The sequence below is a fragment of the Charadrius vociferus genome, unplaced genomic scaffold (genome assembly GCF_000708025.1).
Source record: "Charadrius vociferus isolate BGI_N301 unplaced genomic scaffold, ASM70802v2 scaffold743, whole genome shotgun sequence".
NCBI classification, from domain to species: Eukaryota; Metazoa; Chordata; class Aves; order Charadriiformes; family Charadriidae; genus Charadrius; species Charadrius vociferus.
The window spans coordinates 678,581-691,172 of record NW_009647747.1 but is presented as its reverse complement, the minus strand read 5'-3'; the positions used below and the strand labels follow the sequence as shown (position 1 = coordinate 691,172).

The 12,592-nt window shown below is 41.2% G+C and overlaps 1 protein-coding gene across 2 annotated transcripts in view; it reads right to left on the bottom strand.

Moving 5' to 3' along the window:
• The window catches only part of WDR7 (WD repeat domain 7), a 109,720-nt gene extending 97,436 nt beyond the window's left edge, over positions 1-12,284 (bottom strand). For both annotated transcript variants that reach the window (XM_009882031.1, XM_009882032.1), the window contains exons 1-9: positions 12,126-12,284; positions 10,880-10,986; positions 8,948-9,026; positions 8,228-8,402; positions 6,249-6,325; positions 3,043-3,162; positions 2,711-2,856; positions 1,496-1,598; positions 329-470 (exon numbers count right to left, since the gene is read on the bottom strand). In XM_009882031.1, coding sequence (XP_009880333.1) covers positions 329-470; positions 1,496-1,598; positions 2,711-2,856; positions 3,043-3,162; positions 6,249-6,325; positions 8,228-8,402; positions 8,948-9,026; positions 10,880-10,986; positions 12,126-12,284 — 1,108 coding nt within the window. The remainder of the gene's footprint in view (positions 1-328; positions 471-1,495; positions 1,599-2,710; positions 2,857-3,042; positions 3,163-6,248; positions 6,326-8,227; positions 8,403-8,947; positions 9,027-10,879; positions 10,987-12,125) is intronic.
• Positions 12,285-12,592: the final 308 nt, after the last annotated feature.

The window sequence follows — 12,592 nt, the reverse complement described above, 5'->3', positions numbered from 1 at the left end:
ATAACACGGAAATAACATAGGTGAGAACTGGAGAAGTATGTGATTGAAGCTATGAGAGGAAGTTACACAGGCAGAGAGGACCATAGCTAGGATTTGGGAAAAAGCAGTTAAAACTTAATACCTGAAAAATAGTAACAGTAAATTAAGATTTTGATCATATAGGAAAAAATTCAAGTTACCGTAACTCTTACAAGAAGCTAACAATTAGAAAAAAAGCCTCAAGGATTTGTAGGAAAAGCAGCAGTACTTTATATCTAGCAACTAGACATACAAAAAAATAGAGATGCCTATTAAAAAACTTGGCAACAAGACTGTTAATTAGGTATACCTTTTGCGCTGTCTTGTTGTTCAAGAGTATCAGGCACGCTCCAAATACACAGTCTCCCTGAAGAGTCTCCTTGGATTAACAGTTTATAGGAAAACTCCCTATGTCCATAGAAAAATCGAGTAACTGGTGGACATATTAGTAGCTGTTAAAAAAAATAATAAATTAACAACTTCAGAAGACATGCAAACCACGTACTAACCTCAAAATTTGCTTTCGCTACATAATCCACTGTACCTTTTAAAAGCAGGACAAAACCTAGCTACTTTATGCTTTATCTTTCTTACAGGAGAAAGAATAAATATAGCAATAGGGATCAGCAGAAATTGTGGCTTAGTTACTGAACAAGTCACAGGCTTAGGGGAGAGGAAAAGAGATTTATATATGTATGGTTTTGTTCTAATTATTCAGAGTATTTTGTATATGTGTGTGCACATTTTAAAATCGTTAATGTTCTAACTACAAAGGTGAGCTGAAGATACACTACTCAGTAAAGAACATGGTCCGCAACCGAAGGAAAGGAGTTTTAATATTCATTGACAACATAAAGAAAAAAAATAAATCAAATATAGAAATGTTTCAGTGTCCAAATCTGGCAACACATTAAAAGGTTAGAGATAATAAACAGGGATTCCTACAATAGTCTTGTAATAACAGCATTTGTAAATCACACAGTTAAACCTATAATATAAGGTATAAGTAAGTACCACATACATCATACAGCAGTCTTAAATACATTAATTTATAGCAGATGCAGTTTACAGAGCAATAGAAAATAAAGTATAGCTCAAGGAGGACTTTGGCCAACAAAATTGGATTTTCTTTACTTTGCCAGGATTTAAGCTTTCAAATTCTAAAAGCTCTCACTCAGTAATTGCCTAATCATCATGCACATCACAACCTGACTTCTAATTCTCCAGGCATTGATGAGTGATAAACTGTGAGTATATAGGAACTGAAGATTCACTTGACCAGACTAACCTCTGCATTTATTTGAAAACCAACAAGAACCAAAGCAAACAGCAGGGAAATTGCATCTGTCTACTTGCTTCAGGAAAAGACGAAAACCTACAGGTCTACTTTGACAGAGAAGAACCGGTCATGATGTATGCGTGTTTCAACTCTCTAAAAGAGCAATGCAGTCCATAAAAGAAACCCCAAAGATTTTACCTGTTTATCTGCTCTGTCCAACACACTGTACAATAAAGGTGGGATTAAGTTCTCTACTGCTTTCCCCACATCTCTGCGAAATGAATCACTAGCTGGTAGACAGCTGGGTTTAGGAACAAAGAGAAAGGAACAAAAAGCCTTATATTACTAGAAAGCCATTACTACATCACTAGCTAACTAAATAATACGAACCAAAATCAACCCCCAAGCCCTTAAACATTACATTTTTCAATTATTAATACAGCACACAGCAGATCAGTTCTGTAATTTTAATGTACAGGGCATGCTTCGTCAATTAACAGCTGCTCCAAATGTGCCCAGCTCAGTTCCCCCCCCAGTTCGGAACTGAAGGAAAAAAGAATGAAGGAAGCCCGGCGTTAGATCTGCTTTGGACTTCAACTCATCTGGTCTCAGACTCAGGACCAAAACACACCAAACCCAAGGATTCCTCTGACAGACCACCAGAGAGATCTGCTCACACCCTCACGCTCTGATCGCAGAAGAGGGTGAGAAAGGCATCCTCGCCTGATTTACTTGAGAATATTCAGGGATGTCCAAGACGAAACTATCTCTACCCAGAACAGAGATGTTTACATGTCATGAAAATGTCAGAAGAAAACTGGAATTGTTTTTTATTTTACTTTTGTCATTCTACATTTATTTAACCTCTTTGGTACCCAATTTTAAATTAATTTTATATTTTCGCATCTACATGCGCAAACTCAGCTGTTCATGACTTCCCTTAACGGACTGAGAGAGTACTCTGTTACAATAATGCAATCATCGTTTACATTCTAATCCATATAGCAAAATCTTATTTCTTCCTTATTTGGACCCAGTTAAGGAAATATTTAAATTATATTTTATTTTAATTTATGACACAGGTTCAACAGCGAAATGCACCTCTTCCCACCACACAGCTCTATTAGGAAGTGAAAAAGAGTCACACAGCTCCACTAGGAAGTGAAAAAGAGTTACTGTAATATCAGAAAATAATGAAGCAATCTTGGTCGAGGCAGTCTAAATTACTGAGCGTTCCTTCAACATGATGCATTTAGGGGACACACTTGAAAATAGCTCATGGAATACTGGTTTCTGCAACATCCATATGATTTTGTAACAAAATAAAAGCCAAAAGATACTCAATATTTCTTCAAAGTTGCTCATATTTTTATCTCAAAAAATAAATACATGGAGTATTTCACTGTTGACTACCTGGCTGGCAATTTATATATGAAACTTTGTCCATCTTCGGTCCATACAATTACTTTATCAGCTGACACAAAGTCACCACCAGTCCAGGTCTGATCGTTTTCACTAGGGACTGAACATAAGAGGGAATAATCTCCAGCATCGAAAACCTGAAAAGAAACAGAAAAGTCTGTTGTCGTTAACCGCTTACAGATTAAAATGCCCAGAGAGCAGCTAATTTCAGTTCCAATATAGCCACGTTAAAAGGATTTTGAGGATCGTGATCTAAAGGTCTTACTGGGACTTTAATGAAAGAGTGGGAAGCAGGCAGGTGCTACCCAGCTAGCTCGCCTTACCCTCCAGTATTTGGAGCACACCACCAACAGCGACCGCTGCGTAAATGCACAGAAAGAAATGCTTTGACAGTTTTGACAATAAATAGGTTTTGACTCCTCTTCAAATACTGGTGTTGTATCCTAAAAACAAACAAAAAAACCCCAACCTTAAATTAACTGCGTTTTATTTAAAATTACCGCGCTGAAATTAAATAGAGCCGTATTACCTTCTGTAATAGCATCATCTTCAGAAAAGGCATTTCTTGATGGTTTTAACTTTGCTCAAGTCATGAGCTTGTCAATATTTCTGTAAATTTTAACTGAAATAAACACTTGACTTTTATTTTGACGCTCCTGTGGGTATATTGTGTCTTGAATACCAACTTTCCTGCGATAGCCAAGTCTGCAAACTCTGTCACAAGTACATGAGTAGAAAATGTGCAGGAAAGCAGAACTGAAGAAGTGATAAGTAATAAATTAGCTTGTAGAGACTGACAAAAATGGCACCAACAGGGGGTTATCACTTCCATTTAAACAGTGGATGTATATAGCCATAATCGGGCGCAGTACTGACCAGGAGAGCTGACCCGCTGAATACACGACCCCGTTGTTCCCCTCCTCATGCCCGCTACCACAATCCCATCTCAGCATTCTCAGCTGCAGACTGCCCTCAGCCAAAGGTTAAGCTCCAGTCACCGCTGACCACGTTCTTCTGAGATTCAGTCTAGCGCAGGATCTTGACCATTTGGCCGAACACCCTCCGCAGAGTCCGAGTACCAGACTGCTCTATCACATCGGTGCAGGACCTTGATTACCCTGGGATCACCTCAAAGCAAAGCTTTCTCTTGTGGTTGTACCGGGGTGGTCGCTGCTAACCTGCCCAGACCCAGAACACCCACGAACTAGCTCCCAAGCCAATCCCCACTGCGCCCGACTGCCCAGCTTCGCTCCGACTTGGACACCTGCAAGGAAGGAGGGACAGCCGTGCCATTGGTAGTCTGAAAAGTTTGGCTTACAGTTACAGAAACCCGGCTGAAAGAAGAGAAGGCTGCAGACCCCCTGCTGCGGGGACGAACAGGAGACTCACAGAAAGAGCCGTCTGCAGCGCCGCTCACTGTAACTGATTTCCCAGGGCTCCTCACCTTCAGAGAAAACCACCTTATTTACCGAGACAGGGCAGAGAACAGCAGGACAGCCAGGCAATTAAGGCAGAAGCGGGGACTCAGATGTCCTAGATCACAACTCCTTACTCTGTCACAGATCTCTGAGACAAGATAGTATTTTTCTGAAATATTATTTCCTCATCTTAAGACGGGCAGTAAGCATTCTGTCCCACCCAGAAACCATCTAAGCACTCAGGCGCTGTGACAGCAACCAGCGTCTCAAACTGAGAGTCTCTATAGAGAGCAACACGCACGTGGAACTTGGCTAACAAAATACCCAGCTGATTTTTCTTCTTGTTCAAATTGAACTTAGGAACATGACAGAGACTGTGGGATGGAAACATAAGACGCCAGATGGCCAACTTCTACTATGAGTGTGTGTTTTTTCCCTTAGTTCTTATTCTATTATTCCTCAGAAGAAGATCTGCAAGAGCACGTGGTATCCTCTTTTGTCACTTAAGTCTAACAAATTCCCCAGCTGCAGAGATTAGCGGTGCCTATTTAGTATGGTCACTGTCAATGAATTACCTCACATCGAGATAGCCAGCTGAAACTAAGCACATTCAGCTCACATTTCCTCCTTTCAAGGTTCCCCACATCCAAACAGACCGGACTGTGATAAGCTCCTCTTTAGTTATGTCTTTGTGTTCTGTACTTTCGTAACAGCCAATACTCCTCACTGCTCCCAGCTGCCGTCTAACGTGTAACTGCTACATGCGAGGTTACCTAAAACACAACCAGCTGCATGACAAGGGTTTCCAGAAAACGCTCTTACCATAAACATACTTTCATCAAGTTTGAAACTATGAAACAAAAAAACGTGACTACCACCTCTGTCCCGATGGGGTCAAAAGCAAGGAATCCATTACAGTGGTGTCCCAAGCTAGTGCAAACTGTGTTGCTTTTGCATTATAAATATTCTGGAAACAAACAAGTTCATAAAAAAAAAAGAACTCATTTATACATCGTAAGGCTGTTTTTCCACACTTGCTAAACTATAGCTAGTAAGGTGTATCTTTTACAAGAGGTTTCTGTGAACAGCTCATTTGCCAGAGGTCTACGAGACGAGTAGCAAATCTCCTTTAAGACTTTTATGCATTTATTCACACAGGAAGACAGGAACTGCCAAATGACAAAGAGAGAGCTGGAGATAATCCCTAATAATGAATATTCCTAAAAACTGTATTCCCTGCTCAGCAAGCCCTTCGGGCATCTCCACATCACACTCCTTATCGTTCTCAAAGAAAACACTACATTTAATAATAATAGTAATATAGTATGAAGTAATAAAAAAAAATAAAAAAATAAGTAGCGATATCTTTAAGAGTGTAAGAAATGAAGCTGGAGAACTTAATCTTAAAAAAATAAAGTATGGTGACAAAGTCACTTCTGTAATGCCACCAGCATATTAAGGCAGACAATGCCTATACAGTACACGGCAAGCTTTAACTCCGACTTACTTCTACCTGTACTATACAGAGTAAACATGTAATTGTTAGCATCATCTCTTTCCACTAATGAGTACTTATACTGCAAGCTCTTGCGCATAAAAGTTTTGCCTGTACTGAATGAAGTTATGGATGCAGTACAGCGTCCGTATCAGTTTGGAAGGTTAAATATCACCGTAACAAGCTTTGTTACTAACTCCCCTTTGGAACTCAAAACTCCTGTGAAATGTAGTACAAGATGACTTAACTAAAGAAAAGGACTTTTAAAGAGGAAAAAATTAAAAAAAGATATTTGTATATTAACAAGAATATTTGTATACGAGCACAAATCATTACATGGTACAATTAAAAAACAAAGAAAAGACTTGTAGAAATTGGGAGATTATCCTACTCTTCATTTGAAATAAGTCCTCCGAGTCAAAATGTGAGAAAGATTAGGATTTCTGCTGGTAACTTGAAGAATCAGTAAAGCAAAATCAAGAAAGCTGATTTTCAAAAAGCAAAGAGGAAAAAACCATAATATCATTAGGTAGCTGGAAGAACAGGAAACAGCATTAATAGACGTTCTCCCTTCATCACAACAGGAAATATCATTAATTCAGAAGCCTTTGTTTACCTGCATCCGACTAACTTCAGAGGTTATTATCCATACTTTCAGGATGCCAGTCACCGAAACTGCTACAACAGTGTCCTCTGGGGAAAAACAAACATTAGGCTGATAAGAACAAGGACGTCTTCATTTTGTCGCACACTTGTGCATATCCGAGTACAAAAATATACTGAGAGTACCTCAACATTAAAGTTTATCAAAACATGCCTGAAGTGTTTGCTTCAAAATCAAACATTTATTTGCAAAGTGGTATTCCAGAAGCACATAGGCACATGCACAAACACAGGTTTGTGTTCACAGTCTCATTCCCGTCTCAATTAATGATAGGGCTCAAATTAAATGGGGGGAAGGGAAGCCACGGTTGTTGCTAGTACTGCTATTAGACATCGCGGGCTGTCCCATCGCTGTCCCCGGCAGAGATGTCCTGCTCGTGCCCGGCTGCCCGCCCACAGCAGCCCGCGAGGACACAGGGGTGTAACGGCAAACACCCTCGAGTTGTACAGCCGCCCCAGCGGGTTTCCAAAGGGCACTTCTGCAAAATTACTCTGTTAGAGCCATTACCTTCACAAAGAACAAAGCGTATCAAGCGCCAGTCAACCTTTCTAGACACTCCTATTGCTACCAGAGCAGTCTGGTGTAAGAGCAAAATCCCAGGGGACCAAAATTCTTCTAGATTAACGTTCATCTCGTTCCAATCCCCCTGCCACGGGCAGGGACACCTCCCACTAGACCAGGTTGCTCATATAAACAAAATTACAAAAAAAAAAAGCAATAAAATTAAATGCAGTATCGGGAAACACTTAATACCAGAGTTCGCTTCCAGTTGTTCCAGCAAGGTTGATGTTGTGGGGATAGCAATTGAGCTTTCCAACTCCAGGACTTTGGGAGCACTCAGTTTACAACTGCTGTCAGCCCTAACTCAAGATAAAAGTCTCTCCTTTTGTCAGGATCTTCTTCCTCAGTGTTCCCCAAACCTTTGAGAATTACAGTGTCCACAGGAGGAAACCCTGAGGGAGACACTTCTCCTCCTCAGCTGGCAGGACACAAAGCCTAGCACATCAACGCACACCAACACGCGTGTGTGGACAGGGATCACTTCAAACCGTGTCAACTAATCCACCCCCAAACATGAGCCTACTCACATCTCTCTCCACAAAACTGGCTGTCATCACTTTTAGACGTTCCTCCTTCAGGGTTTTTAACCCTATTGTGTACTCTAATCAGCACATTCCTTAAACACTTTCCCTGCAATAATAGCTTTGAAAATGTTATGACAGTGCTTTTTACCAAGCTACTAATCACGAGAAATGCTCATGGTATGTATATATCTTGTCAAAAATTACAATGTATAGCTTGCCAAATGATCTCGATGTATACTACGCGGCACATTAGTAATGCAGATGACAGCCTTAGCATTTAGCATGCTCGCACCCCTTCCTCCAGTCTTGTGCCGGTTTCCCGGCTCTCGCTGTCAGAGTGCTCTCCAGAACTCCTTCTCAGTTCTCAAAGAGAAAACAGGTTATCACCCTGACGGAATGTGCTTTTATTCAACATAAAAGCCAAAATCACTCTTCCTGTAGGAAGGTTCCTTGTCCTTCAGGTTTCAGCACAGGCACACACTGAAGATGACAGCAGTGAATCTATTTACTAGGTGAGCCTGGATCCTGCTGAGCACACACAGAGCAATTTGGCGAGATTTTAGGTTCTGTTCATGAGAAAGCAGTTACATTTTAGCCAAAGCCAGAACTCCCATTTGACAGAACAGCAGGAGAGACAATGCCGCGCAGATATTAACCCAGCCCCTTTTTCAGGGACCAGAGACAACTATATATGCTTTGCTTGTCACAACGGTTAGTGCTTGCTGGGTGTTGCCCAAGATCACAAGAGGCAACGTTCTTGTTCCTCCCCAGGTTCTTGAAAAAGTTGAAAATAGCATTTCTCTTACAGGGAGGCAAAGCCATAACAAAAGCAACAAAAGTAATTACCTTGTGTTCTATTGGATCGAATGATAGTCATGGAGCTGATCCAGTCAGGAGATATCTTCGATAACAAAGAATAAAGAACTTCGAGGCTGGTGGCATCCACAACAAGAATTTCCGGATAGTGTCCATGGCACAACAGTCTCCCCTCCCGCTGAGTCCCAACTGTGAACTGATAGAACTAAATGGATAGTAACAAAATACAGAAGGTTATACTCCATGTGAGACACTGATTACTTCATTTTTCATCAAAACCGTATTTTCGTAAGTATATTCTAACGCCTGTATGTTTAAAAATCACTGCTCTGCACTGCAGAGGAGAGGTTCTTGCAGAGGTCCCCCTTCTCCTGTTATCTTCCCCAGGCAGCCCCCACGCCGCACACCCCGCTCCCCCCTCTGGCAGAGCCTGCCCAGCCTGCCCTGCTAACGTCGTCCTCACCCTCCAACGGCAGTGCTCCTCCAAAAACATTCTCCTTTCCCTCCTTTCTTTCCAGCCTCTCTCATTAACTATGATACATTTTTTTGCCAAATGATGAAGCACAGCACATATTTCCAGCTCTAGGGCATTTGATGATACAGTATAAACCATGAGATACTTCAGAATGCATATAATATCATTATTAAGCTTAAAAAGAAACAAACCAGCCTGGCTTCGATAACTGATCTATAGTTATCCATGCTTTGCAATACAGAACGGGACCTGTGAAACACACACAAAGCACTAACCTGTATGCCAGTATGTGTACAGGCTAGTTTAGTAAACTCTATGCATCTCCCATCATTCACATCCCACAGGCACATCTCCCTAAAATACAAAAGGCAGATTAAAACTACAGGGAAAATACTTCAATCTTCCAAGGGTTTAAGAATCATTTACACTGGGAGAAACTTAGTGACTAACACATGGTTCAGATGGTTATGTGAATTGTATTTAGACAAAGGAAAATCAAAATCAACTTGAATTTCTAGCCCTTCTATCTGAATCTACACAACCCCTTCTTCCCTACAGAGAGGGAACAAGTGAAACTCCACGGTTCATCAGAAACAATCAGTATTAAGTAAATGGAAGTACGTCACTGAGAATTTCTCACTTCTCTCACAAATGTTTCGAGTCATTCTATACTTCTGCCACTCGCCCTAAGTGGCCCGAGGCTGAGCCCGCCTCCCCCACGGCTGCGGGGAGGGCAGCAGCACCCCAGGAGGCAGAACCGTGCGGGATGCAGGAACCCCACGGGTTCCTCTCCAGGCCGGGCTCTCCAGAGGTGGAAGCCTCACCTTCTAAGACCAAACTGAAAGCACTGAACAAGTTATAAATAGTAGTAGTGATAGTTTTCTGACTTGCCTTATGAGCAAAGATCAGTTACCTCCATGAATTCGCTCCAATTAGCAGCCATTCCCTCTCCTTATGGTATTTAAAAAAAAAGATAATGACTTTTAAAATGTTCTATTAAAATTTCATCAGAACAGAATCTGTCAGCTGCTTCTCACCTTCTCACCTCAAACCTCAGGCTGTTTGAGCTGGGCGCTCTCCCCCCTGCCCCAGCTGTGCTGCCAGCCTGGTGGCACTGGCCCCGACGGCCACTACCGCTCAGGGGCACGGGGGAACCCTCTCCCTAGCGGGAGGGGAACGGAGTTCGGACGGCAAAAGTGACAGTGTGAAACTGCAGCAGAACAAGTGATTTAGCAGTTCTTTAGCCAGCTGGAAGCGCTCTCCCAGTAGAGGACAGTCGGTTACCAAAGATCCTGTACTCAGCCTGAGGCAGAGGATGGAGAGAAGGGGGGGATAAGGAGGAATAAGGGAATAACACACCTGAGTTATCAATGACAAAACGAGTTGGCCCCAAAGCTTTGACCTGTAATTTATCAAATTATGTATCTTTTCAATAACTAGCCCAAAATTTAGGCTAGAACGTGAGTGTATACAGAGTATGACTTTTTTTTTTCCTTTAAATTAGCTGACTGCAATCCCCGTTAATGTCAATGGCATGAGAAATCCTTCCCCCTTTCAGCCCCCGAACAGCTACTCTCATTAGTAAATAAAACCTCTTAACAAATAACATGTATTTGCTGATGTGTCTTTTCTTAAGGATAAAAATCAAACACTGCAACAGACAGATAAATTGTGTGACAGGTTTCAAAGTTTAAAACATGTATTAGGCACAACTTCCCGCCAAGAAACTCAACTACAGCTCAAGCTTGCTTCCACTCAAGAAACACATCTTGGATGAGCAGAGGAAAAGCAGCAAAATATGTCAGTTCAGTTGACGGTAGCTCCAAACTCGCAGAAGCGAAGAGATGACAGAGAGCACAGAAGTGCCGTGACTGAAGGGAACACCGTCACACGTCTCATTGCCCGTCCAAACCGAGATCGCATCCAGCGCTCCACACGCTGCTGTACACACAACCGCGCGGCACAACAAGCACCGGAGGAAGCGCTCCAGCACCTCGGGCGCTCCCCTACACTCCTTTCAGGCTGCCAATCCAAAATTCCCACCGCACTCAGGATCTACAGTGGAGAAGTCCCATCATTTGGAATATTTATAGACATTATATTAAGTAAAAAAAAACATGGTGCGTGTAAACAACCTGATCTCTCCTCTACCCTCAATTTCCATTATTTAACGGATCTGCATATGAATAAATCCTCAGGAAACTCACCCGCTTTCTGATGCACTCACTATATACTGCTTTTCACTGGAAGCAGAGGCCTTTGATAAACAAGTAATTGAAGCTGTATGACCAAACAACAGAGCTCTGGGATTAATCTAGAATCAGGGAAATAAAACGTGAAGTAAAAATAACATAGGCACTATTACTTAACCAGAATATACATATTCCCGATTTCCATTTTATGTATTATATCAATATATATGTGTTAATATATACACACACACATTTAATTAGCACAGCAGCAGATGGATAATCTTGAAAGAGTTTGCAGAGAATGCTGCTATAGTACATTGGGGAAAAAGGGTTTCTAGCTAATACTGTAATGCAAATCTGTGAAAAAATGCATTTTGCAAACTCATGCTATCAACAATTTTAGAGCACGGGTTGAATTTGGCCCAACTTGAATGAAAAAATTGTGTACTACTGCAACAACAGTTCCCCCCCAATCAAGTATAGATGACAACCTGATATATTAATAAATAAGTTTATATAAAGCCCATGCATAAATTAAAGGTAAAAAAATAAAACTGCCCTTTATTTGTCCTTTCTAAAAATAACTAGTCACTTTTTCTTTTTAAATATACCAGACATGAACATAATCTATGGCGGTAACTCACAGACATTGAGATTTTTAGGTATAAACTTTTCCTGAAGCCTGCTGCTTTTTTTACAAGAAATGATTGTTTTGCTATTCCTTTCCAAGAGTTCAAAGCCCTTCGTACCAAGGCAAACTACAAGACTATATTCAAAATAGACATTGCCGATTTCAACTCTAGGGCAGCCACTGGCACAAAACAATTAATCATCAACCTTCATCTCTGCTACTAGCTTTTTTCTCTTTCAGTTTTCATGGAAAAAACACAGTCAAATAAAGTAATAACCTTAAAAAGTTCTGTAACTACAGTCCTCTGATGACTGGAATCTGTTTTCACAAAACAATAGAAGCAGCTAAACTTGAAAGTAACAACTAGTTTAGAGCAGCTCCAGAAAAGAGGAAGTAATTACTTCAAAAAATGACTGCAGGAGCAGCAGCAAAGTTCAAGAGCAAAATCGCCTCTTCCTAAGGGTGGATCCAGGTCTCATGAGAGGGGGAAGAAAGGACAAGTGAACAGGGCACGGAAAGAACTGAAGACCAGAATGGATACTGTAATACCCAAGAATGAAATCACACTGGCAACAACAATATGCCCTTTAAACACAAAGACAATGAAGATTATACTGACTTTAGCCTTACCTCTAAATCCACGGAAAGGTCCCAGAGACATATCTGTCCATCGTGGCACCCCGTGACGATCATCGACGCGTCGTCCATGAGCAGCAGGGTGGATATGCAGTGCGTGGGGGCTTTGCGGCCCCACAGCACGATGGGCAGAACAAGGCTGTTTCCTGCCATTTTGCTTTCACGCCTGCCAAATTAATCAAGATAAGGAATGTGTCTCAGCAGGTATGCCATTCCCACACTTAAAATGTTCTTATCCTCACAAAAACTTAAAATACTAGTCTGAAGTGACTTCAAAAACATTTCATACAAAAGAAACACAGTCACGATATGTCATTCTTCAAATACAACACAGTGTACCATCACCTCTCATCAGGGAATGCGTTATTTTCAGATATGGATTAAATACCATTCTTTAACAGTCACTTAATACTTCCACAGTTTGCTGTATTTTTCATAATTTCACAACTTTGATTTCTTAC